The sequence below is a fragment of the Rhinoraja longicauda genome, chromosome 9, assembly GCF_053455715.1.
Source record: "Rhinoraja longicauda isolate Sanriku21f chromosome 9, sRhiLon1.1, whole genome shotgun sequence".
Classification (NCBI taxonomy): Eukaryota; Metazoa; Chordata; class Chondrichthyes; order Rajiformes; family Arhynchobatidae; genus Rhinoraja; species Rhinoraja longicauda.
Window position 1 is genome coordinate 824,504 of NC_135961.1, and position 19,106 is coordinate 843,609.

At 45.2% G+C, this 19,106-nt stretch overlaps 1 protein-coding gene across 3 annotated transcripts in view; it reads right to left on the reverse strand.

Moving 5' to 3' along the window:
* Positions 1-1,946: 1,946 nt before the first annotated feature.
* The window catches only part of entpd6 (ectonucleoside triphosphate diphosphohydrolase 6), a 49,690-nt gene continuing 32,530 nt past the window's right edge, over positions 1,947-19,106 (reverse strand). For 2 of the 3 annotated variants that reach the window (XM_078404673.1, XM_078404672.1), the window contains 6 exons: positions 18,483-18,547; positions 15,382-15,483; positions 11,819-11,959; positions 10,126-10,182; positions 5,246-5,358; positions 1,947-5,162 (listed from right to left, as the gene is read on the reverse strand). In XM_078404673.1, the coding sequence (XP_078260799.1) occupies positions 5,085-5,162; positions 5,246-5,358; positions 10,126-10,182; positions 11,819-11,959; positions 15,382-15,483; positions 18,483-18,547 (556 nt within the window). In that variant the 3' untranslated portion in view covers positions 1,947-5,084. The remainder of the gene's footprint in view (positions 5,163-5,245; positions 5,359-10,125; positions 10,183-11,818; positions 11,960-15,381; positions 15,484-18,482; positions 18,548-19,106) is intronic. The other variant, XR_013547611.1, reaches the window with a different exon arrangement.

Genomic DNA, 19,106 nt, shown 5'->3' on the forward strand with positions numbered 1-19,106 from the left:
TTAGTGTATTCCTGTCTAAAGCATGATTTGGTTTACTAAACATTTTTTAATTCATCATTTCCCAGAGCTCATCTCGAGCATGGAATACCCCATCTGAAGGTACAACATGGTTCACATGCAAAATCAATCCCTCTGTTAAGACAAGCATCACAGCCAAAGAGATTGGTAGTTTCTTACTCCAGTGCTGTGCTTTTAAGGCCAGATTGGCTGTGTCCAATCTGCTGTTTAACAAAAATAGCCGCAAATCTGGTAACAGCGTCAAGGAAAAAGTTATAAATGATTGCAAATTTGATCTCCCATTCACTTTGACTATTTGCAGACAGAATCCCTCAGAAAGGTCAGTTTTCAAATACCTAGAAGCTGGTGCAAGCTTTGCTTTGCATCTGCAGCTTAACAAATCATAAGTTCATAAATGGTCCACAAAGCCGAAGTTACAGTCAGTTTTTTTCTGGAATTGTGTTTCTATGTATTTCATTAGATGTATTACATAAAGATGTAGTTGTTGAATTGACAAGTAATCTTTCGATGTTTTCTCATAAAACAAAATTTGCAACAATTGCATTGACACATTTAGATAGGTGCAGTATATCGTGAGTATTAGTGAAGGTAGAGGTAAAGACTGCCACCTTTAGATTTGTAACTTTGTAGAGTGCTGATTATATTCATTTGTGCTGCCACCAAGCTAAAGAACTGGCTTACTCTTGGAGCTGCCAATCCTTTAGCTGCTCAATGGCTTCAGAAAATATTGTTTCAAATCTTTTATACTTTGAATGTTCAACATTAATTCCTTCTAGAGGTTAGTATTTTATTTTAAATCTTGCAATATACCTGTGCATTTTAACCATAAAGACAGAACTCTCCACAATGGAATGTGTTACAGAAATAATCATTCGCAGAAGACCTGTACAATATTAGAAAATAAGGTATTTAGGTGCCTGTTTATTCCTGGAAAACATTGGATATCCAGGGCTGCACTTTATAGGGGTGGTGGAAATTAAAACCATGTCTAAATTTTACCAAGAGAGGAGAATGGGGTTAGAAGGGAGAGATAGATCAGCCATGATTGATTGGCAGAGTAGACTTGATGGGCCGAATGGCCTAATTTGCTCCTCTCATATGAAATTTTCATGCAAGTCATCACAATGGAGGAGAATCATATTGAGGAAGTGGATCAGAAACATAACTTCTGCAGTTAAATTGGAAAAGATGCAGTTAATCAGCAGTGAAAATCAAACTAACCTCTCTCCTACCTCAGTTATTTTTTTCCAGCCTGCTCTTAAAACATATAATTCAGCGCAGAATTCATTTATAAATGTAACTCATCCTTTAACTTTAGTAACTCCACAGTTTTTGTTCCTTAGAATGTATTATTCAGACTTGGTTTTGAAAGTGCCACCCGTACCAAATTTTTTTTAATGCAGCATCTCTTGAAACAGTGAGATTGAGAACAAGCTGCTATTTTTTGAAGGCTATCGGAGCAGTGGTGCAATTTGACCAACAATTTCTGGGGCTGAACACTGAGGGTAACTATTCCTTACCACAAGTTGCTGAGTTATTTGCACATTAGTAACAGTGGGAGTGCCACATTTTGTTTGTATTCTGTAAATTTCTAACTAATGGTGTTTTCCTTAAACCTATTTTTTTGATGTAAAACTAGAATCAATCAAGATTATATACATTAAAACTCCTAATTTTCCATGCTATCAGTTATATTATTTAATAACATAGTTTAACTGATAGCATGCAGCTGACAGGAGATAAGGCAATAGTGGTCAATAGTGTTTAAGAAAAGAAAAGGGTCCTTCACAAGCGGCCCAATTATAAGTAATAAGCAGAGTTTCTGCCATCTGCTCAAATGTTCAACATCAGCCACAAAGCAACAACGCTTTAGAAAACAAAACCTTGCAGTTAAACATCAAAAAATAATTTATTTGCATAATTCCCGATCTGTGAATTTTAAATGCCAGCTTCATCAATTCAGATGAATTGAAAGTTGAGTAAGTCGCATTAGTTCTGTAGACTTTTATTAAAAAAAGGAAGCACAAACTTACAATCAAGGAATAAAGGAAGGATGACTTGCGGTCAGATATAAAATGAACAGTGATACAAATACATCAACAGAGTGATAGGCAGTCCTGATCGCAAAAGATTTGGGATGAGAGATTTCTAAATGTCATGAATATTGTTACACATCTCTGGGGAATTAGTGTATCTTTACTGAATTTGCATGTTACAGCATCCTGCTGCAACTTAAGTGGGTCAACTAAGAGACGATAAGATACAAATTCAGTACAAAGCGCCTTAAGTTTTGTCCAAATGATATCCATTTAGGAAGGTGATAATTTTTTCAATGGATGCATAGAGTTGTCAGCCTATGTTCTGTATTGTATGGCATCCAGCAAGAGCAGAGCAGTAGGTTCACGGAAGACAGACTGGGATTCCTCCCCATTCTTGCAACCTTTTGCTTCATCAGATTCTCCCAGATCTTCGGGAGGAGTGAAGTGATTTTGGCAGTGGGGATGCATTTTCTGATCGATATTGATCATCTATTACAAATTCCCTAATAGGCAATAAGGTAATAGAATGTTTACGTTTTGATTTACCAAATTATTCAAGGTTACCAAATGCAATTAATAAGCAAATATGTCCAGGTAAGACATTTCTTATAAAAAAGACAAAGTGCTAGAGTAACTCAGAGGGTCAGGCAGCATCCCTGGAGAATATGGATAGGTGACTTTTTGGATCAGGACCCTTCTTTGCATAATTTGATGGCACTGGGCCTATATTCACTGGAGTTAAGAAGAATGAGGGGGGACCTCATTGAAACCTCACAGAATAGTGAAAGGCTTGGATAGAGTGGATGTGGAGAGGATCTTTCCACCAGTGGGAGAGTCTAGGACTAGAGGTCATAGCCTCAGAATTACAGGATGTTCTTTTAGGAAGATGAGGAGGAATTTCTTTAGTCAGAGGGTGGTGAATCTGGAATTCATTGCCACAGAAGGCTGTGGAGGCAAAGTCAGTGGGCATATTTAAGGCAGAGATAGACTTGATTAGTACGGGTGTCAGAGATTATGGGGAGAAAGCAGGAGAATGGGGTTAGGAGCGAGAGATAGATCAGCCATGATTGAATGGTGGAGTAGGCTTGATGGACCGAATGGCTCCATTCTATCCTATCTCATGATCTTCAGACTGATTGTGGGGTGAGAGGGGAGGAAAACTGGAAGAGACGAGGGGCAGGGTAAAAGTGCCAAGTAAGATGTGAACACAGGCGAGGAGGGGGTGTTGATTGGAAGATAGTTTGACAAAGGCCGGAGATAAGTTCATTCTCACCTCAGTTTTAAATGGTCTCCCCTTTATTCTTAGACTGTGGCCCCTGGTTCTGGACTCCCCCAACATTGGGAACATTTTTCCTGCATCTAGCTTGTCCTTTTATAATTTTATACGTTTCTATAAGATCCCTTCTCATCCGTCTAAATTCCAGTGAATACAAGCCCAGTCTTTCCAATCTTTCCTCATATGTTAGTCCCGCCATCCCGAGGATTAACCTTGTGAACCTACGCCTCAATAGCAATGATGTCCTTCCTCAAATTAGGAGACCAAAATTGCACACAATACTCCAGATGTGGTCTCACCAGGGCGCTGTATAACTGTTCATACTACTGAGTTGTAAACCACCCCAAGTAGAATATGAGGTGCTTTTCTTCCCATTGGCGCAGAGGGAAATGGAGGGGTGGGGGGTGCAGAGAACGAGAGGGGGTATTACAAGGCGGATGTAATTATGAGGGTTTTCTGTGAGGTCCTTTAGAGGATTTCTGTCCCATATAAAGAGAGCCACAATATTTCTACCAAACACATTGTACAGTAGACATAGTCAGCACAATACCAACAGGGATCATGGAAAACCTTGTTCTCTTTAGAATTGTTTAGAAACGTACTCCGTTGACAGACACTTCCAAATGAGAAAGGCTCACACAGCGGAGAGTCATAGAGTGATACAGTGTGGAAACAGGCCCTTCGGCCCAACACGCCCACACCGGCCAACAATGTCCCAGCTACCCTAGTCCCGCTTGACTGCACTTGGTCCATATCCCTCCAAACCTGTCCTATCCACGTACCTGTCCAACTGTTTCTTAAACGATGGGTTAGTTGCAGCCTCAACTACCTCCTCTGGCAGCTTGTTCCATACACCCACCACCCTCTGTGTGAAAAAGTTACCCCCTCAGATTCCTATTAAATTTTTTCCCCTTCACCTTGAACCTATGTTTTCTGGTCCTCGATTCCCCTACTCTGGGTAAAAGACTCTGTGTATCTACCCGATCTATTCCTCTCATGATTTTGGATGTGCCTATAAAAGGTTGCACAGAAACCATATCTCACTCTAGTTCTCCCCGCTGCTTCTTGATGCACACAGAATAACAAATAACAATAAAATATTACAGACCCTGAACCCAAAATAAACTTCACTCTGTGGTGGACTAACAATTGATTAAAGTTTGATTCAATGCCCAACCCTGAGCTGGCTTTTTTCCCCGTCAGTAATTTGTTGTTCCCTCAAAAGAAGAGTTTTATTTTCATTGTGCAGTAAAGGAGAAGAATATTACCTGAAATTCTATCGAGTGAAGATTAATCTTTAAATGGAACACCTTGCAGAGCTTAAATCTTGAACAGTCCAACTGTATAAAAATGGTGGTGGTATTCCCTCAAAATAAACCCATGCCACATTTGCGGTTTCTGTTGCTTCCTAATTAATTTGTCAATTAACCTGTTCATGGCCAGGTTTTTTTTCACTATTGGCCATGACCCCAGTAAACACGGGGGTGGCATTGAACAGGTTAAAGTTAGGGCTTGAAATAACACATTGATTCTCACCATTTGTTGAAGAGTCATGCAGAATTCTGTCCATGTTGCAACTCTCCAATGATCAATACCCTTTTGTTCCACTAAAGTAAAACTTAAAATCAACAAAGTCAAGACCCGCATTTTTAGATCTCCTAGTCCCCATGCAGAGAAGGCAATATTTTGAAGAAGGAAGGCATGTTTTCAACTCTGATTGAGAATGTAAACGTTAGCTCTTTGCTCCAGTTTCAGTGAAGGGAGTCGATGTAATGGAACGTAGCACCCAGCGCCCAGCTGCTCTCGACCCCATTGATCTTCCTCGCAAGCTGCAAAGAGAATCGCATGCCATTTCAGATTACTGAACACAAATTACAGCGCAAGACCAAACAAAAGTGGGCAATCAAATTACCTTTAACACGGCGTCATTTTGGAAACCCAGCTCCTGGAGCAGAACAGTAATGTACACAAGATCCATGCAAAGAAACGGCTTGTCTGTTGATTCAACTTCCATACTTTGACAGACTGAAAAACAAGGGGGTTTTAGTTCTCACAAAACTGTCTGAAAAGAACCCAAGTAGAATTAAATAGATACTTTATTTTCAGGAATGCTCCATGAAGAGCATTAGGAACCAAATGTATAAAAATAACACTGCATCACAGTGTTAAATTCGGTGGCAGGTTACCGTAAAGGAGGTGGCATAGAGATTCCATACAGTGCCCTCCATAATGTTTGGGACCATCATTTATTTATTTGCCTCTGTACTCCACAATTTGAGATTTGTAATAGAAAAAAAAATCACGTGGTTAAAGTGCACACTTTTTATTAAAGGCCATTTTTATACATTTTGGTTTCACCATGTAGAAATTACAGCTGTATTTATACATAGTCCCCCCATTTCAGGGCATCATAATGTTTGGGAAACATGGCTTCACAGGCGTTTGTAATTGCTCAGGTGTGTTTAATTGCCTCCTTAATGCAGGTATAAGAGAGCTCTCAGCACCTAGTCTCCACCCCCCCCCCCTCGTCTTTCCATCACCTTTGGAAACTTTTATTGCTGTTTATCAACATGAGGACCAAAGTTGTGCCAATGAAAGTCAAAGAAACCATTCTGAGACAGAGAAACAAGAATAAAACTGTTTGAGACATCAGCCAAACCTGAGGCTTAACAAAATCAACTGTTTGGAACATCATTAAGAAGAAAGAAAGTACTGTTGAGCTTACTAATCGCAAAGGGACTGGCAGGCCAAGGAAGACCTCCATAGCTGATGACAGAAGAATTCTCTCTAGAATAAAGAAAAGTCCCCAAACACCTGTCCGACAGATCAGAAACACTCTTCAGGAGTCAGGTGTGGATTTGTCAATGACCATTGTCCGCAGAAGAAACATAGAAAATAGGTGCAGGAGTAGGCCATTCGGCCCTTCGAGCCTGCACCGCCATTCAATATGATCATGGCTGATCATCCAACTCAGTATCCCGTACCTGCCTTCTCTCCATACCCCCTGATCCCTTTAGCCACAAGGGCCACATCTAACTCCCTCTTAAATATAGCCAATGAACTGGCCTCAACTACCTTATGTGGCAGAGAATTCCACAAATTCACCACTCTCTGTGAATAAAAACTTTCTCATCTCGGTCCTAAAAGACTTCCCCCTTATCCTTAAACTGTGACCCCTTGTTCTGGACTTCACCAACATCGGGAACAATCTTCCTGCATCTAGCCTGTCCAACCCCTTAAGAATTTTGTAAGTTTCTATAAGATCCCCCCTCAATCTTCTAAATTCCAGCGAGTACAAGCCGAGTCTATCCAGTCTTTCTTCATATGAAAGTCCTGCCATCCCAGGAATCAATCTGGTGAACCTTCTCTGTACTCCCTCTATGGCAAGAATGTCTTTCCTCAGATTAGGGGACCAAAACTGTACGCAATACTCCAGGTGTGGTCTCACCAATGCCCTGTACAACTGCAGCAGAACCTCCCTGCTCCTATACTCAAATTCCCTCGCTATGAATGCCAACATACCATTCGTTTTCTTCACTGCCTGCTGCACCTGCATGCCTACTTTCAATGACTGGTGTACCACGACACCCAGGTCTCGTTGCATCTCCCCTTCTCCTAATCGGCCACCATTCAGATAATAGTCTGCTTTCCTGTTCTTGCCACCAAAGTGGATAACCTCACATTTATCCACATTAAACTGCATCTGCCATGCCTTTGCCCACTCACCTAACCTATCCAAGTCACGTTGCAGCCTCCTAGCATCCTCCTCACAGCTAACACTGCCCCCCAGCTTCGTGTCATCCGCGAACTTGGAGATGTTGCATTCAATTTCCTCGTCCAAATCATTAATATATATTGTAAATAGCTGGGGTCCCAGCACTGAGCCTTGCGGTACCCCACTAGTCACTGCCTGCCATTCTGAAAAGGACCCGTTTATTCCTACTCTTTGCTTCCTGTCTGCCAGCCAGTTCTCTATCCACATCAATACTGAACCCACAATACCGTGTGCTTTAAGTTTGCATACTAATCTCTTATGTGGGACCTTGTCGAAAGCCTTCTGGAAGTCCAGATATAACACATCCACTGGTTCTCCCTTATCCACTCTACTAGTTACATCCTCGAAAAATTCTATAAGATTCGTCAGACATGATTTACCTTTCATAAATCCATGCTGCCTTTGTCCAATGATTTCACCACTTTCCAAATGTGCTGCTATCCCATCTTTAATAACTGACTCTAGCATTTTCCCCACTACCGATGTTAGACTAACTGGTCTGTAATTCCCCGTTTTCTCTCTCCCTCCCTTTTTGAAAAATGGGGTTACATTAGCTACCCTCCAATCCTCAGGAACTACTCCAGAATCCAAAGAGTTTTGAAAAATTATCACTAATGCATCCACTATTTCTGGGGCTACCTCCTTAAGCACTCTGGGATGCAGCCTATCTGGCCCTGGGGATTTATCGGCCTTTAATCCATTCAATTTACCTAACACCACTTCCCGACTAACCTGGATTTCACTCAGTTCCTCCATCTCATTTGACCCCCGGTCCCCTGCTATTTCCGGCAGATTATTTATGTCTTCCTTAGTGAAGACAGAACCAAATGATCCCCATGATCAATTCACCTGTTTCTGACTGGAAGGGACCTACATTTGTTTTAGCTAATCTTTTTCTCTTCACATGTCTATAAAAGCTTTTGCAGTCAGTTTTTATGTTCCCTGACAGTTTTCTTTCATAATCTATTTTCCCTTTCCTAATTAAGCCCTTTGTCCTCCTCTGCTGGACTCTGAATTTCTCCCAGTCCTCTGGTAGGCTGCCTTTTCTTGCTAATTTGTACGCTTCATCTTTTGTTTTGATACTATCCCTAATCTCCCTTGTTAGCCACGGATGCACTACCTTCCCTGATTTATTCTTTTGCCAAACTGGGATGAACAATTGTTGTAGTTCATCCATGCGGTCTTTAAATGCCTTCCATTGCATATCCACCGTCAACCCTTTAAGAATCAATTGCCAGTTCACGTCTCATGCCCTCAAAGTTACCTTTCTTTAAGTTCAGAACCGTTGTTTTTTGAATTAACTAAGTCACTCTCCATCCTAATGAAGAACTCTACCATATTATGGTCACTCTTGCCCAAGGGACCTCGCACATCAAGACTGCTAACTAACCCTTCCTCATTACTCAATACCCAGTCTAGAATAGCCTGCTCTCTCGTTGATTCCTCTACATGTTGGCTTAGAAAACTATCCCGTATACATTCCAAGAAATCCTCTTCCTCAGCACCTCTGCCAATTTGATTCACCCAATCTATATGTAGATTGAAGTCACCATTCTAACTTTTTTACCTTTGTTGCACGCATTTCTAATTTCCTGTTTGATGCCATCCCCAACTCTACTACTACTGTTAGGTGGCCTGTACACAACCCCCACTAGCGTTTTCTGCCCCTTAGTGTTTCGCAGCTCTACCCATATCGATTCCACATCCTCCAAGCTAATGTCCTTCCTTTCTATTGCGTTGATCTCCTCTCTAACCAGCAACGCTATCCCACCTCTTTTTCCTTTCTGTCTATCCCTCCTGAATATTGAATATCCCTGGATGTTCAGCTCCCAGCCTTGGTCACCCTGGAGCCATGTCTACGTAATCTTCATGACTTCATGAACAGAAATACAGAGGCTACACTGCAAGATGCAAACCACTGGTTAGCTGCAAAAATAGGATGGCCGGCTTACAGTTTGCCAAGAAGTACTTAAAAGAGCAACCACAGTTCTGGAAAAAGGTCTTGTGGACAGATGAGACGAAGATTAATTTATATCAGAGTGATGGCAAGAGCAAAGTATGGAGGAGAGAAGGAACTGGCCAAGATCCAAAGCATACCACCTCATCTGTGAAACACAGTGGTGGGGGTGTTATGGCCTGGGCATGTATGGCTGCTGAAGGTACTGGCTCACTTATCTTCATTGATGATACAACTGCTGATGGTAGTAGCATAATGAATTCTGAAGTGTAAAACACACATCCTATCTGCTCAGGTTTAAACAAATGCCTCAAAACTCATTAGCTGGCGGTTCATTCTACAGCAAGACAATAGAAACACAGAAAATAGGTGGAGGAGGAGGCCATTTGGCCCTTTGAGTCAGCACCGCCATTCATTGGAATAATGGCTGATCATCCACAATCAGTAACCCTTCTCCCCATATCCCTTAATTCCGCTAGCCCCTAGAGCTCTATCTAACTCTCTTTTAAATTCATTATGTGAATACAAGCCCAGTCTTTCCCATCTTTCCTCATATGACAGTCCCGCCATCCTGGGGATTAACCTCGTGAACACTGCCTCAATAGCAAGGATGTCCTTCCTCAAATTAGGAGACCAAAACTGTGCAATACTCCAGGTGTGGTCTCACCAGGGCCCAATACTACAGCAGATGGACCTCTTTACTCCAATACTCAAATCCTCTCGTTATGAAACGGAGACTATTCTGTTGACTCTCAGAACAACCCTCCACACATCGCCGTGACCTGTTTTCTCTGAGTACACACATCAACCAAGTCTTTGGATTGAGAGAGTTGACTGGAGCACCACAGTCACCAGGTGAGCCTGCAAACTCCACAAAGACAGCACGATGGGATCAAACATGGGTCACTGGAGAGTGAGGCACCAATGTTTCCCATTGCCCAGTCAGATGAAAGAGGTTCTGGTAGTTAAGTATGGACAGAAACATTCTTCGTTGCTGAAAACAAACTCCGTTCAAACACAAGATGCAAAGATTATAAAGTAACTTAAATTGTTACATTACCCTGTTTGGCTGCTCTGTCATAATCTTCAACTTTTAAAGTGCCTCCTTTCTCTTCATCTGAAGAAGAGGATTACGTGAGGTTAAAGATTGAAATGGGTTGCATTATATTTGCAAGTTAGCCTCATCAATGCTGCCATTTAGGTTACTGAGGCAGCTGTTCTTCCAGCTGCCCCACTGTTCCACCCGCGAAAGATCGCCACATTTTCTCCTTCCCAAGGACAGAGCGCTCTGCAAAATGATTCCGACTTCCAGCCTATCCCTCATGGAAGCAGAGGGAGCTGAACTTCCCCAAGATTGACAAAGGACCAGTTGTTTAGTCTGTTCTAAATGTGCATTGCTTTGTCTTTATCGATGTTCGTAACATTCAGACAATGCCTCCAATATCAGGAGTCAGGGATGTAGTTGTCACATCTATTGGCAACACAACAATGACTTCCTTATTTACTGCACAAAAACATAGATAATAACAATAATACAATAATTTAATATCAGTAATACTCGGCAATCATACTAATGTAAAACTGAAGCCAAAGACACAATCCATAGAAGGTCTTTTCGTCTGTGAGAAATAATTTCAGTATAATTAAATACTGGCAGGTTACATGTGCTGTTCCTGGACGATTTGGAATCCACAATCCCACTTTGTTAAAACAGTGGATAAGAATGGAAAATAATCTAAAAGGGCAATGGGACACTGATGACATATCCAAAGCAACAGAATAAAAGAGGGCAGAAGGTGGCATAGTGGCCCAGCGGTAGAGTTGTTGCCTTACAGTGCCAGAGACTCAGGATTGATCCTGACTACGGTGCTAATCATAGAGGTTTGTAGGTTATGTGTGGGAAGGAACTGCAGATGTTGGTTTAAACCAAAGACACAAAATGCTGGTGAAACTGAGCGGAACAGGCAGCATCTCTGGAGAGAAGGAATGGGTGACGTTTCGGGTCAAGGTCCTTCTTCAGACCAGAGTCAGAAGAAAGGGAAACGAGAGATATAGACGGTGATGTGGAGAGATGTAAAACAAATGAATGAAAGATAAGCAAAAAATTAACAATGGTAAAGAAAACAGGCCATTGTTAGCTGTTTGCTCGGTGAGAACAGGAAGCTGGTGGGACTTGGGTGGGGGAGGGATAAAGAGAGGGGCAACACAGGGGTTACTTCAAGTTAGAGAAATCAATATTCATACCGCAGGGGTGTAAGAGGCCCGTGAAATATGAGGTGCTGTTCCTCCAGTTTGTGTTTAGCCTCACTCTGACAATGGAGGAGGCCCAGGACAGAAAGGTCAATGTGGGAATGGGGAGGGGAATGAAAGTGTTTGGCAACAGGGAGATCAGGTACGTTCAGGTGGGCTGAGCGAAGGTGTTCAGTGAAACGATCGCCCAGTCTACGTTTGGTCTCGCCGATGTACGAGTCCACGTCTTGAACAACGGATGCAGTAGATGAGGTTGGAGGAGGTGCAAGTGAACCTCTGCCTAACTGCCGAAAAGGACTAATGAGTCCACCCTCAGCGTTATACTGTGCCCACGTTGTTACACCTCGTGGGTACAGTCTAGTCCACCCTCGTTGTTTCAGTGCACCGTTATAACGAGGATTATCTGCACAGCTCCTCCTGCATTATGAGAGCAGTGGTTCCACCTCTGGTTGGTGGTCCCTCTGTTCCCAGTTCACCGTCCCTCACACAGCTCACACACTCACCAATCAGCCCCACATCGACTGCAGTGTCGTAGTAGTAAGAAAAAGCGTAAAATGAGATGTTGTGCACTTCCTCGGGCAGATGCACCTTCTTATAAAGCATCTTCTCTATCCTGGAGTGGCACACATCATAGAGAGGCTCTCCTGAAACATTAGCAACAGAACAGCTCTTTATTAGCTTCACGTTTTGAACCAGAAGTGCAAGAATCTCCGGTGGTGTGGTTCCACACTTCCGAGATGGTGGCAGTGGAAGGTGAAGGGGAAGGTGGGCGGCTGTGACCAGTGTGTGAACTCACCTCCCGCACCCTTGGAAACACCTGAAAGCCGCGCGATCGGCACGAGAAGCGGGACACGGCGACCTCGGCGCACGGAGAGGGAGGTACGGCTGCTGGAGGCAATGGACGGACGATGGGTTTACGATGGTCGTGGTGATGGACGGACGATGGGTTTACGGTGGTCGTGGTTTAAGAACAAGGGGCCACAGTTTAAGAATAAGGGGTCGGCCATTTAGAACGTAGATGAGGAAAAACTTTTTCAGTCAGAGAGTTGTGAATCTGTGGAATTCTCTGCCTCAGAAGGCAGTGGAGGCCAATTCTCTGAATGCATTCAAGAGAGAGCTAGATAGAGCTCTTAATGATAGCGGAGTCAGGGGGTATGGGGAGAAGGCAGGAACGGGGTACTGATTGAGAATGATCAGCCATGATCACATTGAATGGCGGTGCTGGCTTGAAGGGCCGAATGGCCTCCTCCTGCACCTATTGTCTATTGTGGTGTTGGTGGAGATGGACGGACGGTGGGTTTGCGGTGGTCACGGGCGCTGGTGCTGGTCGCGGTGGAGATGGACGCACGGTGGGTTTGCGGTGGTCACGGGCGGAGATGGATGCACGGTGGTTTGCGGTGGTCATGGGCGCTGGTGCTGGTCGTGGAGATGGACGCACGGTGGGTTTGCGGTGGTCACGGGCGGAGATGGACGCACGGTGGGTTTGCGGTGGTCACGGGCGCTGGTGCTGGTCACGGCGGAGATGGACGCACGGTGGGTTTGCGGTGGTCACGGGCGCTGGTCGCTGTGGAGATGGACGCACGGTGGGTTTGCGGTGGTCACGGGCGCTGGTGCTGGTCGCGGCGGAGATGGACGCACGGTGGGTTTGCGGTGTCGCGGGTGGGGAGTTGCGGAAGGCCCTACACCAGCCGGGAGAGCGAGTGGATTGAGCGCAGCCCGGCAGCTATTGGGCAGCACACTTTTCACTGCATCATGGGACATGTGGAAATAATAGGCTTAAACCCTAAGGCTGTTTTGTATCTGAGCTCCACTAAAGAACCACTTTACGTCTGAGAGCTGCTGCAGAAAGTGGCTGATGATGTTTTATTGCTACATTACAAACAGTTACACTCACTTTGCAGAATGAACATAACCGGTGCCAGCACGATTAAATAGCCTGATGCTCGTAAGGAGTCTAGGTGGTGCAGCGGCAGAGTTGCTGCCTCACAGCACAGAGACCCGGCTTCCATCCTGACCTCGGGTGCTGTCTGTACGGATTTTGCATGTTCTCCATGTAGACTTTTTCCGGGTGCTCCGGTTTCCTCCCACATCCCAAAAATTGGCCGCAGCATGTAGGATAGAACTAGTGGTGGGCGTGGACTTGGTGGGCCAAAGGGCCTGTTTCCACACTGTATCTCTAAACTAAACTAAACTAAAGCTCAGGAAATAGCTCAATAGACAATAGGTGCAGGAGGAGGCCATTCGGCCCTTCGAGCCAGCACCGCCATTCAATGTGATCATGGCTGATTATTCTCAATCAGTACCCCGTTCCTGCCTTCTCCCCATATCCCCTGACTCTGCTATCCTTAAGAGCTCTATCTAGCTCTCTCTTGAATGCATTGGCCTGCACTTGGCTCCACTTGGCTCCTTGCACTTGCCCGTACACCTGGGCTAAGGGATGGGACTGACACAGCTCCCTCGGGCAGACGCGATATGGGCTGACACTTCATTCCAATGCCGCAAGATTCTACAATATTCCACCGCTTGTTACCACAGTTTTAACATTCTGACAAAATGATATCCTTGCTTGCTTAGTTTGCCACTGGGATGATAGTGGTCTTCTTAAAGCAGATGGGAACCCAGCATGGTGTGGGGGAGGCACAGCAATCAGCAACTGCCGTGATTGTAAGGACGTTCTGGAAAGGACATAGAGAAGAAGGTGAATAACCACAATCGTTTCACAGGGTACGGTAGTCTAAAACTAGTGGGCACAGGATTTGAGGTGAAAGGGGAAAGATTTAAAAGGGAAAAGATTAAAACTGAGATGGGAAGAAACGTTTTCACCCAGAGAGCTGTGAATTTGTGGAATTCTCTGCCACAGAGGGCAGTGGAAGCCAATTCACTGGATGAATTTAAAAGAGAGTTAGACAGAGCTCTAGGGGCTAGTGGAATCAAGGGATATGGGGGGAAGGCAGGCACGGGTTACTGATTGTGGATGATCAGCCATGATCACATTGAATGGCGGTGCTGGCTCGAAGGGCCAAATGGCCTCCTCCTGCACCTTTTTTCTATGTTTCTATGGAACTGGGGGGCAACCTTTTCACACAAAAGGTGACGTGTACGTGTACACTTAAGAACTTAAGAACACTGAAAAAGTCTGGTCTACCCCAACAGCTGCTGACGACCTTCTACCGCTGCACCATAGAGAGCATCCTAACGCATGGCATCCCTGTGTGGTACCTCAGCTGCATGGAGGCAGAAAGGAAAGCTCTACAGCGGGTAGTCCATAGAGCTCAGAGTGCCATCGGAACACAGCTACCAGACTTAGAGGGCATCTACAACACACGATGCCTCAGAAAAGCCACCAGCATCCACAAAGACTCTTCACACCCCTGCAACAGTCTGTTCGAACTCCTTCCATCGGGCAGACGATACAAGGCCTTCTACGCCCGCACCTCCAGACTCAGGAACAGCTTCATCCCCAGGGCCATAGCTGCTATGAACCGGTCCTGCTGAGCCGGATGGCCACAACGCATAGATCAACTTGCACTTTACCCTGTCCAAAACTGTTACAACTGTTTTGTTTCGTTGGGTTGCTGCTGTCTAAATTACTTAAATTATTGCATCGTATGGGAGGCGCATTCCCAATCTCGTTGTACCCCTGGGTACAATGACAATAAAGATATATTGTATTGTACTGTATTGTATCAAACTGTGGGACAAAGTAGTTGAGACGGGTGCAACTATATTTTTCCCAGAGTAGGGGAATCAAGAACCAGAGGACATAGGTTTAAGGTGAGAGGGGAAAGATTTAATGGGAACCTGAGGGGCAACCTTTTCACACAGAGACTGGTGGGTGTAAGGAACGATCAGCTGGAGGAGATAGTTGAGGCAGGTACTATTACAACATATAAGACACTTGGGCAGGTACATGGATAGGAAAGGGGAGAAAGGATAAGGACAGGGCACAGGCAAGTGGGACTAGCTTAGATGGGGCATCTTGGTCGTCACGATCGAGTTGGGCCGAAGGGCCTGTTTCCCTGCTGTGCAGCTGTCTGACAAACAAAGCCTTTTCAAATGACTGTACCTGCTTTCTGTCCTTTAATACTGTACACAATCTCGGCGTGTTTCCATTCTGCCTTGTAGCCTGGTGACAGGCAGGAACTGACCAGCTCTTGATCCTTCTCAGCTGCAAATGAGTGAACACAAAGGCAGAAAGATGTTAGAACTCAGCCGCTGTTTCCTTGTCAAACCATTTTGAAATGAAGATGTTTTAGTGCTTTACTTTCTCCAGGTTTAATTCAGTGCTAACCTGAAAGCAGGAGAGGAGCCCACGGAGCAATGCACGCTCAGAGCAATGCACGCTGGGAGCAATGCACGGGGAGCAATGCACACTCAGAGCAATGCACGCTGGGAGCAATGCACGCTCAGAGCAATGCACGCTGGGAGCAATGCACGCTCAGAGCAATGCACACTCGGAGCAATGCACGCTCGGGGCAATGCACGCTCAGTGCAATGCACACTGGGAGCAATGCACGGGGAGCAATGCACGCTGGGAGCAATGCACGCTCAGAGCAATGCACACTTGGAGCAATGCACACTCAGAGCAATGCACACTTGGAGCAATGCACGTGGAGCAATGCACACTCAGAGCAATGCACGGGGAGCAATGCACGCTCGGAGCAATGCACACTGGGGGCAATGCACACTCGGAGCAATGCACGCTCAGAGCAATGCACACTCGGAGCAATGCACGCTCGGAGCAATGCACGCTCGGAGCAATGCACGCTCGGAGCAATGCACGCTCGGAGCAATGCACGTGGAGCAATGCACGCTGGGAGCAATGCACGTGGAGCAATGCACGCTGGGGGCAATGCACGCGGAGCAATGCACACTGGGAGCAATGCACACTGGGAGCAATGCCCACTCCCACTAGCTAATAAAGTTGTGTCTTTAGTATCAGTGTCTGACGGTGTTTGTTATTTCAGATAAGGGCGGGCTTTAACAGCAGTTATTTTCACTTTGATTTGGGCAGCTACAGTACTGCAAGCTTTCAGTTGGCAAGTCACGGTGCAGCAATATTAAGCAGGTTAGGCTGTGTTTGGTGTATTGTGTGCAGTTCTGGTTAATCTGCTGTAGGAAGGAGGTGGAGGCTTTGGAGAGGATGTTGCCCGGAGAGGTTGCATAAACTTGGATTGGTTTCTTCAGAGCATCAAAGGTTGAGAGGCAACGTGACAGAAGCCTCCAAAATGCTGGAGGAACTCAGTGGATCAGGCAGCATCTTAGGAGACCATTGGTAGGTGACGTTTTTGATCTTTTGACCTTTCTTCAGATGCTTCTTCAGTCTGAAGAAGGGTCCCCATAAAATTATGAGGTTTGACAGAATTTTCTTCTCGGGGTGGAAATGGCAAATACTAAATACTAATAGGCTTGTATTCACTGGAGTTAAGCTTGTATACACTGGAGTTTAGAAGGATGAGAGGGGGATCTTATAGAGATGTATACAATTATAAAAGGACTGGACAAACTAGATGCAGGAAAAATGTTCCCAATGTTGGGGGAGTCCAGAACCAGGGGCCACAGTCTAAGAATAAAGGGGAGGCCATTTAAAACTGAGGTGAGAAGGAGAGAGTTGTGAATTTGTGGAATTCCACCCAGAGAGTTGTGAATTTGTGGAATGCTCTGCCACAGAGGGCAGTGGAGGCCAAATCACTGGATGAATTTAAGAGAGAGTTAGATAGAGCTCTAGGGGCTAATGGAATCAAGGGATATGGGAAGGCAGGCACGGGTTACTGATTGTGGATGATCAGCTATGATCACAATGAATGTTGGTGCTGGCTCGAAGGGCCGAATGGCCACCTCTTGCACCTATTTTCTATGTTTCTAAAGGATGTGGGTTTAAGGAGAGTGGGCGAAGGTTTCAAGGAGATGTGTGAGGTAAGTTTTTGTTTTACAGAGTGGTGGGTGCCTGGAAGGCGCTGCCAGGGAGGTGATGGAGGCAGAGTTTGGCTGGTGATTAAACAGACATGAACGTGCAGGGATTAGAGAGACACAGAGCATTAGCAGGCAAATGCGACTCGCTAGATTGGCACCATGGTTGGCAACTAAACTCCAAACCACACACTGCCGTGACTGGACTAACGGCTTCGGGCTCTGCTTCGTGTGGCAATATATTGTTTTGTTATTTTTGAACATTTTGTTCTTGATTATGTCATCTACTGAGTACTGTGTTTGCAAACCTGTTGTCTTGCAGCAAGTAAGAATGGCATTGTTCTGTTTTGGGATCTCTGACAATGAAATCCTCTTGAGGTACATTATAACACAGAAGTCACAGAAACGCTTTTGCAGAAGACAAGACAGCACCCGTAGTGGGGATGGAACCCGGGTCTCCGACGCTGCATTCGCTGTAAGGCAGCAACTCTACTGCTGCGCCACCGTGCCTGCGTTTGGGCCATATCCCTCTAAACCTATCCTATAGATCCTGGCTCGCACCAAAGATAGTAACAAAAAGCTGCAGTAACTCAGTGGGTCAGACAGCATCTCTGGAGAAAATAGGTGACGTTTCAGGTCGAGACCCTTCTTCAGCAGTTAGGCCAGTCCTCATGGTATTCAAATGCCCACATAAGGCATCAACAGAACTGAACACAAACAAGCTCTGATTTAAAGCACTGAAATACATTAGTCTGCGGTAGGGGTTTCGTCGGCACGCCTGCATTTATTTCAGCCCTTAAACTCATTTAATCCAGCACCTTTCCAGAAAAGATGGCATTAAGAGTGGCAAGGAGATTTACGAGCATGTTGCCAGGACTCGAGGGCCTGGCCTTTTGGGAGAGGTTGGGCAGACTAGGACTTTATTCCTTAGCGCGCAGGAGGATGAAGGGTGATCTTGTGGAGGTGTATAAGATCACGAGGGGAATGTTGGCTGGGGTATTAGCTTGCTGCCCCTGACCACAGTAGTGCTGAGCCCTATACCCAACACAATGGAGCACAATCTGGAGGCACAAGAGACTGCAGCAAAAAACACAACATGCTGGAGGATCTCCGTGGGTCAGGCAGCACCTGCGGAGAGAATGGCAGGCGGCATGTCGGGGCAGAACCCTTCTTCAGGCACACATTGTTTCACAGCAAACCAGAAGAGGGATATTGTCCTTGAGGCAAAAGAACTCATGACCCATGATATTAACTTACTTGGTCTACCTTCAGTTCCTCCCAAGATTGCCAACCTTGCAGACATCAGGCCGAGTCCCAGGTAACTGGAAATTGAAAACAATGTTAGTCAAATAAACACTCTCATCTCGCTGTTCCCATCGGGAATCCCGGTGGTACACAAGCTGGAAACCGTGACCTCCAGGTTCCACAACAGCTTTGATGACCCAATGATCATCAGCCTTTTGTTTTGGTTCATTTAGAGATACAGCGCGGAAACAGGCCCTTCGGCCCACCGGGTCCACGCTGACTAGCGATCCCCGCACATTAACACTATTCTACACCATAGAAACATAGAAAATAGCTGCAGGAGGAGGCCATTTGGCCCTTCGAGCCAGCACCGCCATTCATTGTGATCATGGCTGATCATCCACAATCAGTAACCCGTGCCTGCCTTCTCCCCATATCCCTTGATTCCACTAGCCCCTAGAGCTCTATCTAACTCTCTTTTAAATTCATCCAGTGAATCGGCCTCCACTGCCCTCTGTGGCAGAGAATTCCACAAATTCACAACTCTCTGGGTGAAAAAGTTTCTTCTCACCTCAGTTTTAAATGGCCTCCTCTTTATTCTTAGACTGTGTCCCCTGGTTCTGGACTCCCCCAACA